We start from the raw sequence: 27,555 nt of genomic DNA, 5'->3' as shown, positions 1-27,555 counted from the left end.
CTGCTTTTGTAAGTGTTCATTAAAATGTTTTGCCTACCATATAACCCTTTGGCTTGTTTCTGTCCCTTGGTATGATATTTGCATGCACTCAAAATTAATAAGAAAGTAAGGCACGTGGAAGTACTTAGGATGGCAAAATGTTAATTTTGTTACAGATAACAATGAGAAGCTGCAGCAGAACTGCACACTATCTCCAGCAGCTTAACCCACTTTCTAGAGCTACAATTTCCTAAATGAGGCCTTAAGAATGAAGGTATAAGCTTTCCGCAGCTCAGTTTCTGTGAGCGTGGTCCACAAATGGACGTGGGTTGACGCATCGGAGAGTCAAGTTCCCAGCAGAAGAGTTTGGGAACTGATTGTAGGGATGCTCAGAATGTATTTCCTACATGTTAAATCTTAAAGTGGTTCCAGATCTGTTTTGGTACAAGTTAGTCACTTTTTTCATAGCTGCACTCATATATCAAGCAACCCAAAATAATGTTTGGATGGAATCAGGGACATTACTTTTCTACTTCACTTTCTTCTGTCAGTGTTCAGATTGTTTCAAATGCTGGTTTTGATTTACCCCCATCTGTTTTTTCTTGTATTTTATGGTGTAGCTTTCTGCCACACTATGTAATAGAAAATTTTCTCTTTTCTGTTGCATTTGTATTTCATTTTTTTGGTCATTGTGTTCTATTTATATTCCCTTCTGCCATATAAAGTAGTTCTTTGCTCCATCGTTGCTACTAGACTGTTTTTCCTGATTCCTTCCCTTAAGGAATCCCTTAGCCAAGCTACCTGTCAGTTATATATGTCGTGGCAAAATCAATGTCTCTAACTGTAAATGAGAACACAGGAAGGCTCGGGAACTTTTACCTCTTTCATCCAGCCTTAGTCTGTGAGGCATCTTACACTGTGGTAGATGTATCTAAGCTCTCCGTTATCCCTCACATAAGAGAAAAGTTGCGGGTCTTAATGTTGAGTGTAAAGAGGGTAGTAGAATCCATTTAATTTCAGTATTGTGTGTTGCGATTGAGTTATCTTCCAACTTGCAGTGTTTTTGATGAAGAGGTTTTTGAAATTGAATGCTGTGAATTACCACTGTTTACTTGAGCCTTATAGAGAAGATGAAGCTTAGGAGCAGTTTGGACTTGGGTTTGCATGTTTAATTGGACCTTATTCTTAAGCCTACTGAGGGGGTCTCTGACTAGATACGTTAATTAATGACATGAAGGACTGGTTAGTTGCTTTTGGTGGAATAAGGATGAAAGGTCTGAGATGCTTGTTGCAGCAAGACAATGCAAAATACTCATTATTTTACTTGCTTATCAACAGGCATCCATTTAAACAGAGCTATAGCTAGACATTGTTACATGAGCAAAATTCCTACTGACTTCAATAAAATGCATTGACATTGTAAGGACTTGATAATAAGATCTTTTGAGTATTAACAGATGGTCACTGACTGCCTGAAACAAAGTTGTTGGGGTTTTTTGTTTTGTTGATCACCGCAGGTATCTGGAAACTGAACAGACTTTGCCTTCTGGAAATCAAACCTAACTGTGAAACAAAGGTTTTTCTTTCTCCTTCCTTTTTATTTTCTTGTTACAAATTCTTTAGAGAAAATATGGAAAATGTAAACTGATTTTTGAAGTGTCTTATCAAAAGTCTTCGGTGTTCAGACCAACTTAGTGTAGTAAGACTTGCCCTGGAGTGGTGTGCTTGAGGCAGCCTACAAAATGGACTGACACCAGCATCCTGTTTCAGCAGAATCCCAGCGACAGTCTAGTTGACCTGCTTGTTTGAAGTGAAATTCTGCAGTGCCAGCAGTAAGTAAGCCATGAAGGAAAGCAGTTTGTCTTTGCTGCCGCCATGGACTGAATGAGTAGAGTCTCGACTGTTTTGAAAATGTTCCTGTTAACAGTTTTTCTTTTGTGTATTTGTCAGTTTGTATATTAGTTGCAGTTGTACTTTGCACAAACACTAATTAGACAGCCATCAACACTCAGGGCCAAAGGCTTACTAACAATGCAACTGTGATAGCAGTGTCTTAATTGGTTGAGTATAATTGTCATTAGGCAACGATAAAGACATCTGGGGCTCTGGAGAGAGATCAGCCTCCCCCTCCTCCTCTTCCCCAAATTTGTTCTGGCTATTGCTATCCAACACAGTTGAGCTTTTTCAGATGAGATTCTGTGTTTTGACCAGTTTCCTGATGTTTTTCTCCTTATGAAATCGTCTGCCTCTTCAGCACCACTTCATTAGAGCGGTGCCCAGCCTCCATCTCTGCTTCCTCCCACATGTGCTCTGCACTTCACCACCTGCTTCCCAGCCATCGTGGGACATCAGCAGCTTTTAACCTCCAGCTCCTTCTCCTTCAGTCTTCTGCTTTCACTCATGTGAGAGGGCACAAGGAAATTGTTCATCTCATTATGACATTACTGGCAATAAAAAGTAGTTGAAATGCTTTTCATTAGTGAGTAGGTATTTTTATTATAGTACTTTTGTAGATACCATATGAATTTATTTTTTTTCAGTTTCTCTATACTACATGCATTCCACCTATTGTTGCTCCATTTCAGTAAGTTTTTTGTGCATATCTGTAAAGCTTAAGCTGAATTTGCAGACTAATTTTTACAGATGTATACAGATCTGTCCAGAATTACAGAACTGGCTTGTCAAGGAGAAATATAGTTAGAAAAATATAGCTCTTGTCTTTCTCCTGCTGCTACTTCTCATGTGTATACACTGAAATGTTCAGAAGAACAAGAGCAAAGTGAAATGCAAGTCCATCAAAGAAGCTTTTACTTGGGTGGAGAGTCTCTGTTGAACACTAAGAGAAGGACGGCTGTGTCTGGTGAATAGGGAGAGAAGCGTGCAGACCCAGAGCTGAAAGCCAGGCTCTGTGTGGATGAAACACCTTGGAAGGCATCAGGGCAGGGGGTATCTGGAGAGGGGGACACTTGGGGTTGTAAGCAGCAGTCTCTTTCTTGTTGCTCTCTGTTGTGCTCAGGAAAGCAAGACTGAACAGCCTTTCTAAATGAAGTGAATCGGGTATGGTGTCTAATGTTTCTTTTTCTTTGAACTTGAGAACTCAGAATTTGTAGGTTTTGGGGTCGGTGAGGGTATTTGTTTGTTTGTTTGGTGGGTTGGTACGTTGGTTGTTTTCGTGCAAGTGGCTTAGATGTTGGAGTATTCACCTGCCACTGAAATAAATCATCTCAATACACCCATCAGGGGAAAAAAAGCTACAGTTGAATGCGCTTGGTATTATAGCAAATAGAATGTATTCGTTGTTATATTAAACAGAAAGTTTTATTTTCACTCCAGCAGAAAGCTATGTGGGCTTTTCGTAGCCATCTCAATAGAAAAAGCAGTAACTGAATGAGTTTGGAGGACTATGCCTGTTCTGGGGCAGAAGACTTAAATCTGAGGTTCATTTTTTTTTGGTAGCTGGTAATCCAGGGTAAATTTTCATGGCAAAATATAAAAGTTGTTGTGGTAGGAAATGAATAGAAATACTGAAATGATCTCGAAATAGGTCCTGTAAAGTGCAGCATGTTCTACTCTTCAGCCATCTATGTTGATATGGCCAATTTGCCAATTATCTGCAATAAAGCAGCCTTTTTATTTTTTTACAGCAAGGCAGTGCTTTAATAGTTTAAAAGCCTTTTGTTGTGGTTACAAATTGAAAGTGTGTTGCTCTTTACAACAGCATTAAAAGCGGGGAGTTGAACCATTACATTTTTTTTTAGTTCTGAATTGGATTCATCTGCGTTTGAAATTCTTCCAGTTCAGTTCTGGTACAGGCCCAGTGTATGCTGGAAATGGGCATGCAGTGGTGACGGCCAGCGGAGCGTGTTGTCAGCTGAGGAGATGGTTTCTATCTCCCATTTCCCCATGCTGGTTCCCTGCCCAAACCTAGACCTCCACTTATGTTTCCAGCCTGGTCTTGTAACATCTCTCCAAATCCTTTAGGTTGGCCGCATGGGACTGATTTGCTGTCATGCTGCACTGAGAAGGATGTGAGTGGTGTTGCTGAGTGAGAAATGGGGGTAGGAGGAATACGGGAGGGATGGGGGCAAAGACGCCTTACTGCCCTCCTCCCTCCCTCCCTGATGAACGTAAAGCACTTGTCCTATCTTGCGGTGCACCGGTGGGATTTCTGGACAGACACATGTGAAGGTAGGGTCTGGTGGGCGCTTGCAGGGTTCTCCTGGCACATATAGTGCTCCCCATTCTCTGTCATGGCAGAACTGGAATGAGCACTATGGCCAGGATCCTCTTACGGATTGTTCTGTGGTATCTGTCTGAACCCGCTAGAGCGTACCTGAGGTACACGTAACAAGCTCTTGTGTACAACAGGTCCTTGCTAGGGGTGGGAGAGCAGCACGGCTTCATGGCATAGAAAGCTCTATACCATGACAGCTCTTCAGCATGTACCTGTCTGTCACTAGAGGGGAAGGGGGTGAGGATGAGGAGGCTGCAGGGTGGTCTGATGCAGAGCCTACTAAGCAGACGGTTTCTGCATTTAACAGGTCCCAGCACAAACACATTGGAACTTGAGTCAAATTCCAATTTCGAACTGATGGTCAGAAATGTTTGGTGGTTCTGTTCCAGTTTAAGCTTAGCTGTAGAGGTGGTTCAGGAGGTTCTTAAAGAACAAAGACTGGTTCAAACTAAATTTTGACTTGGTTGAATTCTCAGAAAAAATTAAAGCACTTATTGTAGTGCTATGATGTTGGATCTTTAATTCCAAGATTGCAGCCCATGTTATTTTTTTATGGATGGTAGCATGTCTTGAGCCCTGGATCACTTGTGTTGCATGCTGCGTGGAAAAACCAGAAGCAGTGTGCTCAGAGAATTAGCCAGCCCTGTGTCTCTTCTCTATTCCTGTCATTCTGTTTTCTCCATCTATTAGTCTTTCTTTTTACATTCCTGGACTGGACCATGTGAGAGCGAGTATGTATATGCACTAGGAGGAGGTGCTGTTCTTCCTTGTTTAGTTGGGGATAAAAATTAATATTCTGTCACTTAGTTCTGTCAATTCTACCAGTATTTTATGTCTCCCTTGAAACTCACTTTTCAGGGTCACATAGTGACAAGAGCATTTTGGCTTCCCCCTTGAGAATGATATGCTACCCTTTGCAGTTAGGAGAAGTTTGAAAACATGACCCCAACCAACCCAAACACAAAGGGAAACAAAAAGCAGCTCGAAATTAAAATGCTTCCAAATGTTACATGTGTGTCTTGTTGAATGGGACTGCAACAGATCGGTGCAACTACCTGTCCCATTGTGTTTTATCTCCAAATTTTAAAACATATCTGAAATGAGCACTTTTCAGTTTTGTAAACTGAAGATGTTTGTTGTGGACTGATCTGGACTGCTTGTTCGGTCCAGCATGAAACATTTGGCTTTGCTTTGGGGAAGCTTCTTTCTTGAGCTATTCTTTTTAAATAGTGCTGCTGTAAATTGGAAATGAAAGCAAGATTCGTAGAGGGATTTGGGCCTCCTTTGCAGAAGGAGGAAAAGGGAGAAGTGCTATCGCACCCTATTCCCTCATTTTCTTCTGTCTCGCCATGTCAAGCGCTGAAGAGGAAGCCAGGTGACAAGGACACAGTTCTCCTCTCTTCCTGATTCAGTGCAGAAAATTAATGTGCCTCTCTTTCTGCTTGACAGATTTCACCGTCCCCTCGGGCACTTTAATTAGTTGTATAAAGTGGAGTATTTTCACTCGGAGTGTTGGAAGTAATCTGCTCCAGAGTACCTGCAGTCTCGTTGCATGGTACTCCCCAAAGACCTGGGTAACCTGAGTCGAAGTCCAACATCTTCTAAACCTTTATTAAGCACCTTCCTTCACCTCCTTTGTAAATAACAATTTTCTTATTTTCCTCATAAGCATAGGACAGCCAGATTTCTAACCAGTAGACCTTTGAGGTTTATAAAAATCGTTCGTTTGATATATTTTTTTCCCCCAAAAGTCAGGATATAACAACAAAGCTGACAGAGCAGGAAGCACGCTTCATTTTCCAACAGAATCCAGATTTTGGGTGTGGCAGAGAAAGACATCTGAGACTGACAGTGTTAATTGTCACAGTTCTGTCAAAACTTATCTTAAATAATTATTTAACTGTTCCAAATAACTATTGAACTGTGTTCTTTGACCAGTCGTAGAGGGAGCTTCTCCTCTACTTTGCCTGCAGTGTTTTTTTTTTCCTTTAGTAGCATGTTGTGTTCCACAGCATAGATGGCACAGAATAGTTTCTGTGTTGCTCGCTGTGTTACGACCTTCGTTCATTTGGATGTATTCAGTGTTATCTGAGAAGTTTTGTTCTATTTTTGTATTTTCTCATTGGCAAGCCATAGTTTGATGTTAAACTATTGTTTTTCTGATAGTGAGAGCGCCTTCTGCAAAGAAGGCAGCGCTGCCTTAACTCTAAAGACAACACTTAATAAATTAATTAGTCTTCAGAGATGTAGGCAAATCTGATCAGTTGATGAGGCATTAAGAAGTTTCTTTCTATAAAGAGCAGTAAGCTGGATGGGCGTATGCGTGTGCGTGCTTGTATGTATGTACATAATGCTCTGATTAAACAGCCTTTCCTTGGCACAACCACAGTCACAAATTTTTAAAGACCGAAAGGAAACAGTTTGAAGTTTTGCCATGATGTAATTTAGACTCGTTACTGGTTACTTTTTTTCCCCCTTGAGCCTGGGTCTCCTTGCATTCTATATGTAAAGCTACTATCAATAGTTGGCAACCTGTGGTAGCTCAGTCATGTCGTTCTTGTAGCTCCAATATACCTGCCTGGCTTAGCAGACTCAATGCTGCATTCGGTAAATGGGAATAAAATGAGCAAAGTTGATGGGCTTGTACACAGAGTGTGTAAACAGGAGGAGAATCAGTCTAGGAGCTGTAAAAGGCAGTGGGCTTTAAGACACTTCTTGTTTCTTCCTCCCTTCTCCTGCAGCTACCTCTTTTCAGATGTTTTGGGATGAATAATAGCCTTCTTTTCCAGATATACATCAGGAGAAGTGAGGTTGTGGGACACTCGCACCTGGGACTACACAGCCCCCATCCTGGAACCAATGCACGGTCCTGGTGATGCTGGACCTCAGCCACATGTCTCCTTTGTGAGGATAAACAGCTCTTTGGCTGTAGCAGCTTATGAGGATGGTAAGTAACCACAACTCTCCTCCCTATTTAAAAAAAAAAAAAAAAAAGGCTTTACAAAAATGAAGCAGCTGTGCTCAGCTTTTTGTGTGTCTGTAATCCTGTATATACACACACACGCACACACTTGCTTTTATGTGAGAAAGTTGGCCAATAACCCTAAATGCATTAGGAGGCATTGGAACACAGCACCCATTAAAACTGATGTTTAATTCCTACTGGAACTGCTACACAAAGCTTGAGTGCCAGGCTGTAGTCCAGCCAAACTATCTTAAGCAAATAACTTGTTTTGCTATAAAAATATTAAATATTCTTCCACCAGCCTTCTCCTCTGTCCAAAACTCCCTTGGGGTGCTGTGAGGCTTTGTTATGGGAATACTGGTAAACTTGCATGTCTGATTAATTTGCGTCCTCTCTTGCTCTTGGCATAGTGTATGGATGCACATTTTCTTAACTGAAGTATCGGTTTGCGATGGTGGGTTATTATATACTTTGATATAGAGAAATAAAAACTGTGACCTAATATTTAATGAAAGCATAATAAAATCCTGGTTATATGCATTGTTTTAAATATATTTAGATGTTTATATAATGGGCAACAAGAGCCAAAGACCAACTATACATCTACTGGACGTGGGAACAGCAATTAAAAAAGCCAGGTTTGGACCGTGCTAGCCAATTGGGATCCTAGGCTGAGTTGCTCAGGCAGAACTCATCTCCTATCATCTTTCTTTAAAATGTATGATTTGACACTTAAAAACTTCTCCTCAGGTATGAATAAAGACTATTTTTAAAGTTAGGGACCTTTGTACACATACTGTCTTTGATCCTGGCACTTCTGCATGTGGAAACAAAACCGAAGATGGGTAATCCAAACACTATCTCTAATCCATATATTTTGTTTTAGAAGTATATTAAATGCTTTATATGGGAAAACAACTGTTTTAAGATGATCAACATCCGTAGCTGTTTTTCTAGCACGGATCATGCTAAACGGTTTTCTGTGGCTAAAAATTGTTTTCAGAGAACAGCAAGTCTGGTATTACAGAATACTCATTAATATTATTTACTCAAGTCATAGGAAATTATAACACAGTGATAGTATTAAGTGTTGGCTCTCTGTCCGGTGTGCCAAACAATGACTAGCAGAGGGTCTTTTGTTTGTTTTCTAGTCTCCCACTGACTAATGTAATAATTTGTCTAGGTTTTTTTTTTCTGTCGTATTCCTTGTTGTCAGTCCTCTGTGTGCTGTGACTAAACTAGTTTGCATAAAGCTCAGTGTCTTTTATTCTTTTGGGTAGAAATTTTAATGGGCTCTGTGATATGGCAGTTTCTCTGATTTGAGAAGCCTGGTCAGAATAGATTAGTTTCTATGTGAATAGGGAATTATAAAGACTGATTTTAGAAATGTTTACTGACTGGAATCTGAAATCATGTATTTACAGTTTGGTGGGGAGAATTATTTTAGGCTTTGGGAGGGGGAGGATGACTTTGAAGATAATGTGTTTGATTGTTCTTTGTTGTACTTTTCCAGCTCCCTTTTGTCTTTGTTTGTAAGTTTGACTAACACAGAGAAACCATCTGCTAGTGTTGGAGGTGGTGCTGTCAGGCAAAGAGTCTAGACTTCCCTGTTGAATCCCTGGCTAGCAGACTCGCTCAGATAACATCAGTTTCTCCCAGTTCAACAGAGCTCATGCAGCGATGTCCTTGGCATCTGATCACAGGGAAGAGCTAACAGGCAGATTCTGCTTACGCCGTGCCTGCCTTACAGCGCTGTTTTGCTGGTTTGGTGGTAGCAAACGCTTCCCAAGGCATATGAAATATAGCAAGGAAGAAGATTTGTCTTACTGGGATGCCGGCATCCAAAGTGAATTGTAACTCCATGATGGCGCTAAAGAAAAATTGGATTGTGACTTCTGGTGAATGTTTCCGAGGGCGTCAGCCTCTGAGAAACAAGCTGCAAGGAGAGGTAAATTAGAGAAAAATGTATGGGGAGAAAATGAAGTTCCCTCTGCCCATGCCAATGCTCAGTGGGGGCACTGTATGTACACCTGGGGCAACGGGACTTGGCAACTTGATCCACAGTTGTGATTTTTGAATTCCAACCCACTGGCCTCATATTTCTTCTGCCTTGTTTCCTATTGTCAGCACTGGCAGTCCTCCAGTTTGATTTTACCACTAATTGTGTTGCACGTTACCGAATTGAAATGAATCAAATCAAAATGCTTTTCCTGGAGCATTAGATAAAGCAGGCGAGGGTTCTGGGTAATGAGCAGATGCTGCTAATGCAGGGACAGTAGAGGCCTTGCCAGGACTCCATCTGCTCCATGCTTGCCTGACTTTGGCTGTGAGCCACAGCTTTTGGGAAACAGCAGTCTACTTTAGCCATCACCCTCCCCCCCGCCCTCCAGAGTCTCATAGTTTGACTTGAAAACAATGTGCTGCAACAAGAGAACGTACTTTTTTTTGTTTTTTTAAATGCTGTGCTTCATATTCGTGTAGGCATGGCGGGAAGATGCCACGCTGCCTCCGTTCGTGGTAGTGCTTTGAGACCCGTTGGGAGCAGTTAGTAATACTTCACAAGTTGCAAAGTAGCAACGTGGAGCAAAGGAAGGTGGTTTCTGCGGGGATCAGAAGTGCTCTTGCTTGCTGGCAGGCTCCAGGAAGGGAATTTTGGCAGCGCTACTTTCTGGGACTGGAAATCTGCTGTCTTGTCCGTTCTGATGCCCTTAAAGCTGCTTGCGGGTGTTGTACCCGCTTTGCAAAGACAGAAATGGATTAATGTGTTCGGAGTCTTCCCCTAAGTGCCAGGACATGCTGTAAGATAGCAAGAGCAGGGAAACAGGCTGGCTTGCATAAAGGAAGAAGTTTTTGAAGAAAACCGCATGTAGCGTGCAGTAGTGTATTTATTCCCATCAGATAGGTACAGGTGGCCGTGGATGCAAAAGTCTTGGTTTGGGTAAATGGTGTGTGATTTCACAGCACAGTCAGGGAAGTCTGCCTCCCGAGCCCCCAAGCTGGGAACGAAATACAGACTTTCTCATCTGTGCCTTTTCTGAGGGGACTGTGCAAGGATGGTGTCATTTGGAAATCTCTGTTAGAAGAGCGGTGAGAGAAAACCTGATGACGTTTGGTGGAAACTTGATGTGGTGATGGTAACGTAAAGGCACGACTCTTATGATCGAGGTCTAGTCTCTTGCTGTTTAGTACGGCAAGTAGCTTGCTATAGCCACTGAAAGTTGAGAAGCAGCATTGCTGTGAAAATAAAATGCAAAATTTTAGTAAATAAACACCAAGCATCTAGTAGGGTCAAGTTGGCTGTGTATTGGTGGTCCCTCCAACGAGAAATGTTTTTGGGAGAAACTCAAAATTCAAGATAAGCAGCTTTGAGACTTCAGACTGGTGCTGATTTCCACCTGTGTGTTTTGTTAACTGCCTGTACTTCGTATAGAAGTATGATGTTATCTGAAAATTATAAGGAAATAAATGTTCCCAGTTTAAAGGAAAAAAAATTACATGTAAGAAGTGTTTTCAAAAGGTCAAAAATAAAATTATTTTGTTTAAATCAAGGTAGGAACTGGCAAGACTGTGACCCACAAACAGGACAAACGTCATGTGGATGATGTGAATTAAGCAGCTTCTGGCCTTTCCATGCAACTGTGTTTAGAAGCTGAAGGGAATGAGCATGAAGACCGTGTCCTGATTCCCTGCTCTAGCATATACAAAATTCTGTCTTTGCTTTTATTTTTTGCAGATAATGTGCATGTAGATCACTCTACATCTTTTTCTAAAGCTGACAGCAACTGCTAGCCGTATCATCTTAACGTGGAAGAGCTGATGTAATGGGTCATTAGGATCTGAGCGTAGGATCGTCTGCACCAAAGTACAGCCCTCCCTCCGCTTAGGGTTTGCTGCTAGCAGGTAGCACGAGCGGGCAGTGTCCTCTGCTGTGGCTAGCTCTTGGAAGGAGCTGTGACGTGCTGTATTACGCTGGTGAACGTAGCCCGTGTAATATTTACAAATGTGACTTAACATTTTTCGCCTCTGTGTTTATGCTGCCTTTCCCTCTTACAGGATTAGAGTGTTTTATATGAAAACAGATAATTTTTTTTTTTTGTGGCAAAAGTGTTGCCTTTTATACCAGAGACACCTATGTGAAAACAGATGTAAAACCAGCTCCTTTTGCAGGATGTCTTTTGTGCTTCCCCAAAGAGGGGAATATACTAGAGACAGGCACTGTTAACGGAGAACAGCTTCCAGCCATTCACCTTTGATATAGCAAGAGATGTGTAAGACTGGCTGATGCTTACTAAAATTGGAGTACAGTCAGGATCAGCAGTGCACTGTGTAAGGCCCAGTAGACTCATAGTTAAGTGTTTTATCCAAATATCTTCCAACCTAGAGTGAATTGCAGTAAATGGACCTTTCATCAGGCCACATTTCAACAATGTATTGGGTTAGAAGTTACAAACCGAAATTCTTTGTACAATCTGGGCCAAAGTGATAAACAAGACGACTGGTACAATGATTGTAATGCCAAGTGTCAGCGATTATACCGTCTTCATCAGCTTCTTGCACTTAATTCATTTCCTTGAGCCAAGATCAAATATAAGCAAGCTGTAAAGTCTAAATCAGTTTGAGGAGTTATTGTTAGAGTTCAATTGGAATAATCACAATTGTGGTGCAGATTTTAGCATGCTGTGAAAGTATTGCTTATAATTTTGATTTAATGACTTTCTAACACTTTTAAGATTACAGTATTCAAAAAAAAAAAAAGATACTGCGTGCTTGCAACCTTAACTTCACCTTAGCAAAGATTGCTTTGGAGATGAAGTACTGGTCACTGCTGGAGGCAGGAAGATAGACTATGTAAAGTAGTGATCTCATCTGCACTGGTAAATCTTATGCCTGATTTTTTTTTTTTTTTATGTTGCCATACTAATAACTTTAACTGTAATGGTGGCTTTTTTTGCTCTTACACAAACATGATTGACTGTTGCAAAGGCTTGCACGCTAATAAATACATTTTGCTGTTTCTGCATGAAACAATATTCTGAGTAGCACTTTTAGACCTAGTAATAGCTTTACCTATTGATAAATACAGTGCAGTGTTTGCTTTTTCTGTGGGAAATTTGATAATGTTTTCCTGCTGTCATGCATGAATACGTACGCCTGTGTTGACAGCAGTGTATTTCCACAGCAGGTCCTTGCATGCAGCGACTGAAGCTTCTGACTGGTAGCAAGTAACAGCTGATGGAGGATGTACGTACCGAATCGTACGCTCCTTTGGAGGAGGGGAGAAGCAAGGGGGACAGGCGGTCCTTTTGCAAGCAAATAATTGTTCATCCTAATGAAAGAAAATAGTATTTCTCTTGCTCTTTCCGTTCCTTTTGAACTCTCCTTTTTGCTCCTTATGTTGTGCTGCTTCATTAAATAGATGTTAACTTGTGACCTTACAAGTCAGTTGTGTTTTTGATATTACCAGGGATGTTTTCACACTGTATTGTGCATCAGGTGTTGCACAGACTGTATTTGCCTGATAAAATTTTTAGATATTTTGAAGATTTTGCTATTGAACATCTGGTTAAAAAAAAAAAAAGTACCTGTCTCGAACTGATTGCATGAGCCAATTGCATGAGCCATTTTTGCCGTCTTCTCTTTTTGTGATGTTTGAGATGCAATAATAATAATAATAGTGGCTTTGTTGCCCAAATTGGGAGAGCAGAACTCTGAATTCTGGATTTCCCAATTTGCTCGCATGGTCAGCAGAGGGTTGTTTGACTTGAATTTTTTTTGTATTTTGCAGAACTTTCGTACGTTAATACACCCTGTTAGAAACAGTGAAATGCTCATCACAGAGATGACTAAACAAAAGACTTCACTGAAAGGAAATCAGCTTCCTTTTCTCCTTCACAAAAGTGGTCTTTAATTGGGGTAAACGTTCTGGGAAAAAAAAAAAGTTGAAAATACTCCTGCCCGGAGGAGCTTTTTCGTCTGATGAAAAAGTCCAGTTCTAACATCCGTGATCTGATATCGCTACAATCTTTTATCATTGATGTTTATTTGTTTGCTTGTTAAAATCAGCTGTCCTGGAGATGAGGCTTCACCCATTCCCTTTGTTTTAGTTTGGAGCCGGGGACTCGCTGTGAAGGCACAGAAGTGTCTGCTGAGCCTTCGCGTGGGGCAGACCAGGCTGCAGAGGGAATTGTAGCCTGTGCTGTCCATTTGTATTTGTTAACTTGTTTTAATTGTAAGAGTGTGTGATGCGAGCTAGCATTCTGTTTTTCAAAACCAGTTCAGCAGTTATTTACCTTTCAAGCAATTAACATAATTACCATTATGCTAAGAAGTAATTTTGGGAAGTTCTGCTCTGAGCCCTTATGACTCCATCGGGACAGTTTTAGTCGGGACTTATCTTTTTGATGGAAGCCTAATTGCAGTTTTGGCTTTGTGTAAACAAACAGAGGCAGCTAATTGTTTAGGCAAATAGCAGATTAATTTAAATATGCATCCCTAATAAAACAAAAATGGTCCCCATTATGGTACTCATTCCCATGGCGAGGAATATAAATATTCAGTGGGAGTGCCATTAGACAGGGATCTTAAGGATTATCTGCATTATTTCACATGGGTAGCACTTTCCAGATACCAAATAATCTTTACAAAAGCAAACATAAATCAATTTAAACTCATTTAGATACCATTTCACTATGTGCAGTTTCATTACCACACTCTTGCTTCACCTCCTTTGGGACGTGGGAGGAGTGTTTGCAAACTGGCATTGGTGCCCGTCCACAGCTGTCTGTCAGAGCTTTTATGTCTCCTTTTGAAGGAATAGCTACCATTAATCATTTCATCATTAATGGCCATGCTCAAGTAGAAGGAAGGCCTCTCCAGCCCTGTCTATCACGTCTGAAGATTGCTTCTCCGTTAATTCAGTGCAAAGGTGGCCCAGAAGTCTCCGATTCCGTCTGGCCCTTCTGTTCTGTAATACGCTCCTGATTGCTTCAGGTTGCTCTTATTCAGATTATTACTTTAATGTACCATGCTTTTAAATAGAATATCGGTGATCTGTGCCGGGAAAAAATGCAATTGCAAATGTATTGTCTTTTGACTCGTACTCCTGTGTTCTTTGGGGTTGGTATTCTTTAGCTTTCTGAAAGCACTGAACCCTTTTGCATTTTCTGGTTTTCCAGAGCATCAGGATTAGGAGGAGCTTAGCTGTTGGTTGTAAACTGTTAAGAATGGTATCAAAATCGCTGGCCTGATCGTTGTGTGCAGAGCTTCACATTCTTTACTTTAAAACTTTTTTGTGTGCAGCAGAGTGACTTAAATTTGAGTGTGGGTTCTTCCTCACTATTTTTAGTGGTAGTTGAGGGCAAGTATTTAGTAGAATGAAAAACGTAGGTGTCCGTTTAAGTCTGATCTTCTCCAAATGTGGCAAAGTGAGAGAATTCAAGCGGTCTTCCTTAAGGTAGACAACCATGTTATCTAAAAGTAAAAAAATTAGGAATTACTTACAGAGCAACAAGCCTCTAATGCCAGAGCCCATAATTTTGGCAAGTTTCCTCTGAACCTGTTAGGTGGTGCTATGCAGCGTCCAGAACTCCTGGTTTCCTGCCTTACAGTCTCTTTTCTGTATATTAACCTTTTCCCTTAGAACGCTTACAAGCTTACATCTTTAAATGATCTTTTAAAGTTTTGTTAAAAACTAAGGTAAAGCACAGTGTTTATTTTTTTTGTATACAGGAACAGTTAGTGTGTGGAGCCTGATGTTTGGGCGGGAGCCAGTCCATCATTACCAGCACAATCAGAGGATACAGGCTTTAGCTCTTGGTTCAGAGAGTGCAACGGTAGCAACGGCATCTGGCTTCGAGGTCAAAGTGGAAAGCCCTAATGACAAAGGATTCTGGCAAACTACAGAAACGTTTGAAATCCAGAAATTGGTGAGTGTCCAGGCTACTCAGCTTCCTTCCAGGAGCTCCAGATCCACTAATTATTTTTGGTACGGTTAAGAGGGATCTTATAAAAATCTTACAAGAATGTTGCCTGAACTAGATAACAGCGTTATCAGCTAGAGGCTATGATTTTGAAGCAGGTTAATGGACGAGCCTTTCATCACTGAAGAGCAAGGGTGAAATGCTGGCTTAAGCTACAAGTGAAAATGAACAGAAGTCCATATGGTGCAGGAGGTTGGCTGTTTTTAATTATTTTTTTGTCAACATCAAACTAAGTTGGCTCATTTTGTAAATCAGTTTTCTCACGTAGAATTGGAGCTAAAACTCAAGGTCTCATTCCAGATCGATGCTATCTGATTAATTCTGAGGCAGGATATTGCAGACGAGCTAATGGTATCACTTGTGAAGCTGTAACTAGTTGCGTAGCTTCTTTAGGTTGCACCTTCTGTCACTGAAGTTTTGAGACTATTTTAATTAAAAATCAAAAGCTGTCCCATTCTCTGAAGTTTTATTATGTCTCAGAGTATCAACATTTTTTTGAAAGGGGAAGGAAGTGCTTAGGAAGAAACTGAGCCTTGCAGCTTCTCTCCTATCACTAGAAGCTGCTGCGCAGCTAATGGGTATGAAGTTGTGATTTAAACCACTCCTGATGAATCCCCTCTTTCAAGGCTAAGTCAGTCTTACAATACTTAAAATGTTTGGGGATTTTGTTTATTTTTAAGAGGTTTCCCAATAAAAGTGTTAGAAGAACACCACCTGCTCCATTGTAGTTGGATCCATTTTACTCTTGCATCTTGCTTGCTGTGAAATGTCAGTTTGCCACATGTGAAAGACACTCAGGACACCACACTCTTTTCTAAGGTTGGGTTAGAAATCAGCTGTGCTGTTAAGGAGTTTAAACTGTTCCCATGATGAGACTTTTTAGCAATGTCTTAACCATTTACTGGAATGAGAAGAGTAACGTCATTCTGGTCTTGTGACAGAAGACAGGGGAGCTGATACTTGGGCTGTCCTAGAGTCATGTGATGACTTTTCTGTTGATTTAGGGTATATATACATGATTTCAGGGTAAGCATCAGCTATTCCGTGTTAGTTGCATGAATGTGGTGCCTCTTCTGGAGCACTGTGTTCACATCTAGCCATGATATTTGCTTTGTGTGCTTTAACCTTATGGCTTTCTGTCCTTCATCTGAATGAGTCCATTAAGTCTTGCTCCTCTCTTTGATGTGACATTTTGGTGTGTTCTGATCAGTTTTTTAAATGGGCTCATTCTAAAGACTGAGCTAGATTTCATTGTAGGAGCTAAACGTGCAGAAGTTCACAAATAAAATGGATACTTGGTCTTTGTCTGAAATTAATCCATAATTGGGATGATTCAAGATAGCCGATAACCACATGTCAGTAGTTTGTTCGGTTTAGCTTGTGGCAGTAGTGATCTAAAAGAATTTTTGGCTGTAATCAAAAGTAAAAGTCTGCTCTTTTTAGGTCAACTTCCTTAATCTGGTTCCAGATGTTACGGGGAGTCCAGTGACAGTAGCAGTTGCAGAAGACATTGTCTACCTCCTGAAAGCAGAAGATCCTGGCAAAATCCTCCATTCTGTCTATGGTCAGCCTGTCACGTGTCTCGATGTCTCTGCTCATGAAGCAGCCTTTGGGGTCAAAACCTTTGGCTGGTTATTGAATGAGCCCAACCAGGTATTTAAATTTTTTTTGGTAAGATTTTTATACCTTCATAATTAACAAAGGAAAAAAGAGTTCATGCTACTGACCATTTCCTTCCCTGCTATTCAGCTTTTGACAGTAGAGGGAAGACATTTTACTTAATGCAAAAATATGATGCCTCTATTAATTTTCTTCCAGTGGGCTGAAGTAAGGGATAATTGTTCAGCTAACTGGGTTCACTGTAAATACTTTGCGTTCTCTGCTTCTCAGTGAGTCCCAGCTTATTCAGCTGTATGCTGCGTCAGTAGTCCTCTAGGGGGAACTCATCTCAAAAAAAAAAAAAAAAAAAAAAAAAAAAAAACAAACAAAAAAACAAACCAAAAAAAACCCCAAAACCCCCCCCCCAAAACTCCAAAAAACTAAAAGCCCCAATAAACAACCCTACCCCAAAAAAACCAAAACTCTTTCAGCCTTTCTGATGAGGGCATCCTGAGCAGCGTGTCAAGCCCTGTACATGCAATTGTGCAGTCTTAGGAGGACGCTTCTTTTTTTTGTGCATTTGAGTATTTGAACTAAGTTACTTCCAATTTGGTGAGAATGGTGTGACTGTTGTATGAAAGGAAGCTAAATGATAATCATAGGTTTGAAGCCCCCTGTGACACCGCCTGCTTCTTTTATCAGCACATCTTAGCAGTGGCAGGGTAGATCAAAACCAGACTGTTCTTGTAACCCTGCCGAAGACTCATGGCTGAGGCATACTTCTAATGCAGCTATTCTCAAACTTCTTTGCTTGCAGGAGGGGCTATTTTGGCTTGCAGATCCAAATAGGTAGCATAAATAACTGTATTTGGGGGGGGCTCAGAATCCTACCTGAGATCCCAGGTAGCGGGTGGCAGCAGCCTGCTCCTGGACACAGCCCCACTCCAGGGCAGGGACCAGGCTGCGGAAAGACCTGTTTCCAGATGCCTTGAGAAGAGTTTCTGTCCCTTTCCTGCATCTCGCCTAACTTTCCCATTCCCTAATTTTATTCAACTTCTTTTGTGGTTATACTTCAGGCATGTGATGGGCTATCAGCAAAGAGGTAAGGAGAGTGCTTCAGGCAGGTGGAGAAAGAAGCAGGAGGTGAGCAGCCAGGTGAAAGGAGCTGTGGTCTGTAGTGTACAAATGCAGCGTTTTCTTTGGCAAGCGACTAGAACAGAAAAGCTTTATTTAGGACTACCTCTGTGTTAGGAATAAATGTGTCCAGCTGCATCTAATTTCCCCTTAAAATTCATGTTCACTAGGGAAACGCTGAGGCCACCATAAATACCTCTAGGGTTGAGAGATGCTGCGAGGCCATGCTGTCTTTATTAATTCCTTTGCTGTCCTAATCCAATTCTTTTCCCTATAGAGGTGGGAGGTTAGAAGGTAAAATTGCCTCGTTCAGGGGCATTACATCGGTGATCACCTTTGTGCCTCGTAAAGGAATAGAGAAATCTACTTAGGCCCCTGAGCGTCACTCTGTAAAGCCACACATATTTCCTAATTTAGTTCTGAAGTATTTGGCATTTGATGGCAGATTGTATTAAGCAGTGCATCAGCGCGCATCCTAATCAGGGAGATGGGACTGAAGTCGTCCAGACGGCTGGGGTGTGTTTGACAAGGACGCTTGCTTGGCATTGCCGCACCAGCTGACATCACGCCGGAAATTAATTACTAATGTCTATTATGATAATTATTCGCCTCGCGCAGACGTGAAGGGACTTCACATTGGCTGATTACACTGGTCACAAGTTGACAATCTGTCTTTAGGAGAGCTTTCGGTCTCGGAAACAGAATGATGAAGAATTCCAGCCCTGTTTGTTGCTGGCTGTGTTGCTGTAGTGGGAAAGCTGTGCTTCTTCTCAGTTTGGGGTTTTCTTTTTCCTGAGGGATATTTTCTTTTCTTTAGTGTAAGCTCACAATCCTAATGCTACTGCCTAGTAACCTGCTTTCTGATGAAAATATAGTTAGGGAGACCATCTTTTTCCCTCTCTCTTTTAATCATTGTCTAATTTTAACCAAATTTGACAGGAGAGTAGAGATCTGAGGCATAAATTTTGTAGGAACTTTTATTTCGGAGACAAGAAGAACATCAAATCTGTGGCATAGACTTGCCTGCTGTTAGATGAGAGACATTCGTGCAGGAGAGAGGGGAGAATATAAATGCTTCATCTGTGAGAAGTTCAACTTTCACTTTACTAAGCATCTTAAAAGTTCATCTGTTTAGTGCTCCTGGAGCTGTTTGTTTTATGTTAAGCTAAGAGAAATTTCTTGAGTAAGGGTTATTTCAGCTGTATTAACTCAACGTGGAATGTACTCTTTTCCTTAAATTCCAAATTCTTGAAATACTGAGATCTGTGTTCCCATCTAGGCTCGTACATGGCTAATAATGTAGACCAGATAATGAACCACAGGGAAAACTCTGACCCTGGCTTTCCCTTTCAGCCTAAAGTGGTGCTCCTGACATCCAGTGGACGTGCCTTGAAGGATGGTGTCTAGTGAAAGACACATTACCCTGTGTCATGCAGTTTGGAGACCTGTGATCACGATGCTGCAGCAGCATCGCAAAGTCTTGGCATTCACATGCTTGAATTTGGGGTTTGAGCACTGTATGTAAAATTAAAGCCACAGATTTAAACTAGAGCTGGCTTTGGTCCTCTTCATGTCAGGATATAAACCTGTCAAACAGGTAGCACTATAACTGTCAGGATTAACATCATCTGATTTCTGATGCAATTATCTCGCTGGTTGTAGGATCTGACTGAAGCTTTTCTCCTAGCTGGTATATTTATAAGCTTCCCCGAATGGACGGTCTGCTGTCAAGTAAGTCTGGTCTCCTACTGTAGCTTCAGGTGAGCTCTCTCCTGCTTGTGGATTATTTCTATGAAATTTATAGGTGCTTTATTCTCGGGGGGGGGGAGACACCAAGCCCACCTTTCTCCTGTATTTAAAATTTAGTTGAAATTTTTTAACATATTCACAGTTCTTGGTGATAGAAGATAATCTGGGAGGATTTTGGGGGTGTTTTTCCACCAAAGAAACTTCATATAGCATGCAGGAGAATTTTCTTTTGCACTCATGCAGCTGAAGAACTCTGTTTATTACATGCATTATAAGACGCAGTTCAGAGTACCTCTGTGGTCTTGGTTGCTTTGTGCACAAATTTGAACCTTATTTCAGAACAGGTAGACGGGGAAGAGAGGAGTGAAGGGAGGACGGTAATGATTTTAGAGCCTCCGACTTAGAAACAGAAGGCTGGATATGTTGAGATCAGATGTCTTGGGAGTTGTTTGTTATGCTGTCACTTTTTCATCTGTTTTGAGCTGGGGATTGGCTTGTACTTGATGAATGGCGTTCAACATCACCTGTCTCTTCTCATCAGCGGTTGAAATACTGCCTAGTTTTGCTCCTGTATTTAATGTTTCCACAGAGTTCTGCTGCTGCTTGCTAATGTGAGTGTATCCAGTAGAATTAACCACTTGCAATGGATGTTATGAACTAATAGTAAGTGAAAAAGAAATTTGAAATAATCCTTTCAATTGAATTTCATGCTCTACAGTCTCTCTTGGATGATGTGTTTAGGTCATAGCTGCTTTATATAAGCCTTTACATCTTTCTTGCACCTTATTTTAACTGAAATCCTCCTCTTTGTTAACTGGTAAGCTTGCATTGTCTCTTCTGATGTTGTAACGTCTCCAGTTCTCGTGGAGTTCCAAAGACTTCACATTTTTTATCTTGATTTTTCTTGTTTAAAAAATGTGAGGTCTTTTCAGTTTTGTTAACTGCTGTGGCCCTTGTAAATAGTCCAGTTTTCAATAAATTGATCTTTATGAACTCTTGTTTTCATACCAGTAGAAGGGCAGGTCTTACTGGTGACTGAATTTGAACATATGGGACTTGCCCAAACGTTTCTCTTTGGGGAGCTGTAGGACTGTAGAGTGCTAGCAGATCTCTGAAGGTGAAAGGTGTTTTAAATACCTTTTTCTTTATAAACTCTTTGGTATCATGTAGGAGAGACAGAACTCTTTCTGAGGATCTGAACTGTGTAACTTGTAAGTCAGGCACTGCAAGAAATACAGTCCAGCAGAGAGAACAGAAGTTTTCCTTACCTAAATTTTGCATGATGTATCGGTTAACCCCTTTCTTGCTGAAAAGTAACAATCATCCATCTTGGTTTTTCTGCATTTGTAAATGACCAGAAATAATACTGCAAGTTAAAAAAAAAAAAAAAAAACCCACCCTTTTGTATTGGCTAATGTTAATGACGTTCTGCTTTTTTTCCCCTATTTGTACATTAATGTAAATATGTCAAAATTGGGACAGCTGCTTAGGGAAGTGTCTCAGGTTTTGAAAATATAGCTGCTAGGATGTGCCATGAGTATTCAAGGTGGTAATCTATGAAACCAAGAGAATTCATTCAGTTTTTGAGAATTACCTTGCCTTCCTTTTCCCTGTCCTATCCTTAGGTTAGGGAAAATGTGTTTCTGGGCTAGGGCTTGTTTTTTCAGTGCGTGGGTAGTTCAGTAGGTAAATACAATCTCCTGTCCTCTCTGGGTACCTGAACTCTTAGATCGGTCTTCAGCCACAAGTCAAATGAGGCTGGTGACCTCATTCCAGGTCCTAGCAGACATCTGTCCACATCACAAGCCCATCAAGGCTGGCAGAGTCCCGGCCGCTGGCAGCCCGGCCTCGGGCAGGGTCCAGTGCTGGAACAGCAAGGGTTGCAGGTGCGTTGGCAGAATCGCGTTGCTGAAGCTTGTGCGCTGCCTGCCTGCACGATGCTTGGCTCTGCTTCTTGCTACCAGCTTGGAGTCTTACTTTTTAACTCCAGTCAGATGAAAACTTGAAAGGAAAAACCAAACTACGCTCGTCTTCAGCTTCATGTGTAACTCTTACGGCAGGTGAGGATACTTGGAGGACCGGGTAGTGTGTACGGCTGGCTTTTTTTGCTGCTGGATTTGCTGCAAGATGTTTAGACTCTGTTATTTTTGCAGTCCTGTGTGTGGGTCTTTAAGCATTGCTTGAGGCTGCTTGGTGCAGCTCAGCGCATGCGAAATAGGAGTTCTCGTTTGCCAGCGTAAAGTCACCTTTAGGATGGCATGAAAGTCAATTTTCCACATGCTCGGAGAAACCGTTGTGTTACCAGCCTTACACAATGACTTATATCTGGCAAGAGCTTGCAAAATAGTCTCTCTGGCTGATTGTCAAAAATTACATCATATTGGAGTAAACTGCTTTTAAATCAAACATCCATTATTCATGTATATTAACTGCTTTTTAAATTTTTTTTTTACTAGCTGTTTTGTGTATGATTTACTCTTTTTTTTTTTTTTTTTTCTTTCTCTCTGATTGTCTGTCTGTCTCCCTCAGCTGCTCCTTTTAAATCTTAGCTCATCTTTAAATTTATGGAGCCAGAACACTTACCTCTGTGTACAAGTATCAATATGCTGACCCTGCATTTGTTAATAGTCAGATGTTTTTGTTGTTGCTGCAGTGTTATGTGCCATATTTACAGTAGGCAATTCAATACATTTGCACTGGGAAACTGTGCCCCTGAGGCTTGTAAACTTTGAAAATATTCTTTTTCCACATCCCTTTAGAAATAAAATTCAAACTTGCAGCAGTGTGTACCATATGTTGTACTTAATTTGATGACTTCTGCTGCAAAGGCATATGAAATAGCCTTATCGCTTTTGTAGATACCATTTGAATTGAATGGTTTTGACCTGAGCAAAAACCAGATCCCTTTTTATTCGTGGTGGACTTGAAATTTCACGACCCTTTCTTTTGTTGGCAATATTTGTGTGTATTCAGGCGATGTTTTTTCTGGTTGGCAGAGGGATGGGCAGAAGGAAAAGGGGAGAAACATAATCTGAAAATAAATGCAAATTCTGTTCCCAATCTTGCTGCTTGTTCCTTTGCCTCTTTGAGCAACTCGGGTTTTTTATTTTGATCCTCTGTCTCTAAAATGACAGTTAGAAACCTCTATCCTAGACGGTTCTTTCTGAGAAAGTGGTTCTTTAATGCATCCTGTGTGTTATTCAGTAAGAAAAAGGATGTCGGATTTGAGTGCGGTTTTACAGTATACGTTTTGCTAATATTTATGATACTCTGTTCAAGACTTCATCCAAATAAGAACTAAATACACTGTTGTATACAGAGTGCTTCGCCCAATTCTGAGAGACAGCTCGGTTTTTACTAGCCGTGAGATGCGGTAACTTTTGACAAGAAGCAGAAATGCGATTGCAGAGGGAAACTAGCTATTTCACAAAGCAGTTGTCTGCTGGCTTTCAGCCAGGACAGTGGGTTGAACACCCCTGGTCTTGTTGAAAGTACCACAGGCTCTTTGATAACAAGTGCTTGGGGATTTGTTGTTTTAATGTTCCATCCAAAAAAGACATCTCGAACAACACAGGATCCCAAAACACCTGCTGGGGTATTGGACATGCATGGACGAGTTCCATCAACAGCATTTCCTTCAGTTCCTTGGTTTTTCTTGGAAGTATCTCAACCGGAGTACATCGACCACGCTTGACCTCGCTTAGCTGCAAGATGTAACAAGGCTCACAGCTTAGCTATTCTGGCTACAGGGACTTTAGTTCTTTGTGAATTAACTTTGTCTTCTTTCGTGAGTTCTTGGAGAGCATTTAAAGAGTTCCCGGTACCCACTGCTCTGCCGTTTCGTGAAGTACAGTAACTTTTCCTTTCTTCCTCTGCCTGCTCTCGTGAATTTGCCAGCTTCTCGGCGCATCTATCTGAGAACAGTGGCCACAGGTTGAGATTTGCCCAACTCGCACAGTAAAGAGGGAAATTAGTCTAATGCACTGCCTTAACAAAAGAGAGAGTATGAGCATGAATAATTAATACCACTAGTCTGTGGCAGTCGGATAAAATGAAGTCCCATTTGCTCAGCCTTATTAAAAGAGAGAGAGAGAGAGGGAGAGATGGTAAAGGTCGTTAAGGGACTTGTAACATGGAAAGAATCGCCTCTGAGATGGATAATGTGTTTTCTAATCTCTGTGGTCTTTAACTAAACATAATGGTAAAGGTACTCTGGCTATTTCTGGCTTGTTGAATTATTAAGCATTCTGGGAGATTGCTTGGCTCTTATCCAATAACTTAGACTTTTTCATTTGAACAATGTTAATAGGTAACACTTTTTATTTTGTGCGTTAGATCCTGATACATCTGCACAGAGTATTTAATGCTTTTCCTCCCTTGTGTCCCCGAAGGCCCACTGGGGGAAGGGATGCTCGTTAGTGTGTTATCCCAGGGTACTTCATTTCACACCCAAATGCTCTTGGTTCACTTACCTTCAGTTCGGTACCTATTAGGTCACTGGTCTTGGGTGTCCATTATAGGATTATAAATATCTTTAAAAGGGTAATCCCTTTGCAGCGTGCATTATAGGATTATAAACCTCCTAAAGATCTTACGCTTTATCTGCCCTTTAACATATAGGCCCTTATTTCAAGTCCCTATTGACCAGGTATTTTCATTCTTTCTCCTTGGCCTTTGTAAAGAAAATCCTTGCTGCCTTGGGATATTATAGGAGAGCTCATCAGAAGTGTTCTAGCAACTTCAAAATTGTTATCAGTATGCTTTTAAAACCCATGTCTTCAAGGAATTATTATTCAGACTTAAAAAAGCATTCTGAGTTCTTTTTGTTTCTTTACCTATCGGTTTGTCAGGATAAGGTTTTGAAATTCATTTGCAGACCGTAAAATTGCTGAAGACAGGAGATGAATTAAAGATAGGTAAAACCTGGATACTGAAAGTCACAAAGAGAATCCTTCTTCCAATGATAAGGCTAATTGGCTAGAAATGCACACGTGTATTATAAAATTTAAAAAACCACAGCCCAACAGTCTTTAAAAGAATGGAGACTGACGTGAGAAGAGAAGGAATTGGAGGGGCTAGGAGAAGATAAGACAAAAGCTTTTCTTCCAGTTTTGTGGATCTGAACCTTTATTTTTTTACAGATTCTCTTTCTTAGATGCAAACGCTTTAAATTGGTGGCCATCTACAAATTATGCGAGGAGAAATAAATAATTTTTCGGCTGGTGCTACCTACATATGAGGATTGCCACAGGTCTAAAACTGAGACTGCAAGCAGGACAATATGTAATATTTGCTCCGATGTAAAACAGGGGAATCTTTAAATGCTATGCGGAAGCAATTTTTCATTATAGTCTTTCATGGCCATAACTGAATTTTCAAGTATGTATCATATATTTATAGGATAGATGGGAGCTATGGTCATTTAGATAAATTAATAGTTTATGGATGTTCACTTTAAGTATTAGCCCCAGGGGACTTTTGAGAAAGCAGCATTTGGCCCTCTCCTCTCCAGAGTTTTAACGTACAGCTGGGAAAGGCTGGTTCAGAGGCTCAACTGGGAGCTGGAATACGTTGCTGTTGACCCGATCGTTTATTGTTCGTAAGTTGAATTCAGCAGTTTATTGACTCTCTCTTTTGTTCAGAACTTTCCAAGGAGAAATTTGGTTGCCAGGCACAGATATTAATTTCCTTTGCACTGAAAACTGTGCAAAGTACCTTTGCCAGAATGTCATTATCTCGGGGTTTGGTTAGTGAGCTGTTGGAAGCTGTGCTACAAGTGAGAACAGGCTGTAAATTGGTCTTTACCTTGAAGACTAACATTTTCTTGCAGTTTGTATCAACTTTTCCATAGGTATGGAAGTTTAAATTAATATTTTAGCAACTCTTATGTCCTAAGTCTCCCTGCAAAGGTAGAGTCTTCCTTGCTTTACAGAGCTTGGGTAAAATTGCTTTGGTTTTTTGGGCCTTAAGGATGAAAAATTACATGCTAAAGACTGGTATTTGAGGCAGATAGCTTCACAAAGACAAGGCTGGGAAAGGGAACTAGTTGGGAGGTTATAAATACTGTAAACAATTGAGGAAGTCAGGTATGAATGTGTTGGTTCTAATAAGGAGCTGATAATATGTCTGAATAAAACTGTGCCTGCTCTTTAGTTGGGAGAAATGGCAGGTGGAGGAAACCTGCAAATTCTCTGCCTTTCTTTGCAGTATTCCTAGAGATTTTTGAAGCTTCGCTTGTGTTACCTAGAGGCATCCATCACAAAACGATCCCCTCCTGCTCTCTTAATTTGACCTTTCAGATGCTTACTAAATTGCACAGATGGGAAGTAAAAGGCCAGGCAGCATCACTATCGCTGTTCTGGCAAATGTTGAAATAATATGTACAGATAGTGTAATATTTATTAAGCTGCATGTGGATATGATCAGAAAAGTAGAAGTTAAGAATATTGATGTGACTTTGACATAGCCATGCTGATGTTGCCATGGAAGCCATAAGTTTTTTTTTTTCTGATGTTTTAACTACCGTTACTCTTTTCATGGTCACAGGTTTCTTTTAAATTAAAGGAGCATCACCATGAAATTTAATAATGTTTATGAAATCACGTAAGACCAGGTGCTGAGCTCCACTGGGCTTTGACCAGTACATTCTTCTGTTTCTAAAAATACTTTCTCTCCTAAATTGAAAGGCCCAAATAGAGAAATCTCCTCTGGCCCCACAGGAAAGACTGAATTAAAGACTGTGATTAAACTGATTGCTGCGCAAAGGAGAGGAGGGTGAACAGACGGGAAACAACTCATACCTCTCTTCCAGTCTCTGGTCGAATCATCTTGGATGTTGCTTAAAATCAGAGTTGTTTTTATTCCTTTCCCATCTGAACTGCCACTTCAGCTGTAATATTTCTCTTAATCTGTTTCTGCCGCATGATCTGTACAAAAGCTATCAGCAGGGCCTGTCAGCGCTGAGTCAGTGTTGAGTTCTGTTCTTCAATTTTTGCTGTATTTGATTGAATCTTTTTTGCACAGTCCATCTGTCTAAACCTTCTAAATGTTGATTCTGTTTACTTTTACTACTCTTTCAAATATTAAAATTGATGAAGAAACTATTTGCTTTTCCATGTAAGCCTTAAAAATTTGACCTGGAGAAAATCTGTGTGGCTTGCTTTGCCTGCCTGAGAGCTATGCCTGTCTGATACTGGTTGGCAAGAGCCTTGCATCCCTGCTTCTTGATGGATTCCATTGTGAAACTTGATTTCCTTATTTCTGAGGGTGGTGTTGCCCTTCTTAATAGGGATAGAACTATATCTTGGTTATGTATTAGCATATTGAGAAACGAGTCCTGCAAACCATCTCTGATGGTAATAGCTCTGCTCTGCTTCATGCTGCAGCAAAATGTAGTTGTTGTGCTCATGCTACATTTAGCCAGTGTTTCTTCTCTTTCTGCCAGATTCTTCTTTACAATCTGGAAACGAGTCAGTGTCTGAAGAAGATGGGCAACTCGATAGGTGACTTTACCTGTGTCAACCTCCAGAACAGTCCTCCAAACATGCTTGTTACAGGCAATAAAGACAGAAGGTAGGTACTACCAAGAGCTGTAACCCATCTCAAATTAGCTTACTTCCTGTCCTGCTGTCCTACATCTGGACCTGCTAGAATTTGTTTCTCCTCTAATGTTTCAAATGCAGCCTGCATGAACTTCAGGAACAAAATATTAGGTAATAGTTGGATGTGGCTGCCAGTTTGCTTTGTTTCAGAAAGCTCCATGGGAAGACTTTCTTTTTAAGCCATTTGGTGGACGCAGTTGGTGTACAGCCCAGCGAGACCACTTGGAATATCTTCCACTTCCCCACCACCACCCGCAAAATTAGTTTGGCATTTAAAAGCTCACTTTCTGATATTAAAAAAATAACCTAAGGGAT

At 40.8% G+C, this 27,555-nt stretch overlaps 1 protein-coding gene across 1 annotated transcript in view; it reads left to right on the top strand.

Annotated features, from left to right (window-relative positions):
• FBXW8 (F-box and WD repeat domain containing 8) overlaps nucleotides 1-27,555 on the top strand; it is a 52,621-nt gene that overhangs the window by 17,918 nt on the left and 7,148 nt on the right. The window contains exons 5-8 of the mRNA XM_075515782.1: nucleotides 7,003-7,160; nucleotides 14,907-15,103; nucleotides 16,601-16,810; nucleotides 27,084-27,211. Of these exons, the coding sequence (XP_075371897.1) occupies nucleotides 7,003-7,160; nucleotides 14,907-15,103; nucleotides 16,601-16,810; nucleotides 27,084-27,211 (693 nt within the window). The remainder of the gene's footprint in view (nucleotides 1-7,002; nucleotides 7,161-14,906; nucleotides 15,104-16,600; nucleotides 16,811-27,083; nucleotides 27,212-27,555) is intronic.

Source organism: Mycteria americana, chromosome 13 (genome assembly GCF_035582795.1).
Source record: "Mycteria americana isolate JAX WOST 10 ecotype Jacksonville Zoo and Gardens chromosome 13, USCA_MyAme_1.0, whole genome shotgun sequence".
NCBI classification, from domain to species: domain Eukaryota; kingdom Metazoa; phylum Chordata; class Aves; order Ciconiiformes; family Ciconiidae; genus Mycteria; species Mycteria americana.
The sequence above is the reverse complement of the archived record's forward strand: the minus strand, read 5'-3'. Positions and strand labels throughout refer to the sequence as shown.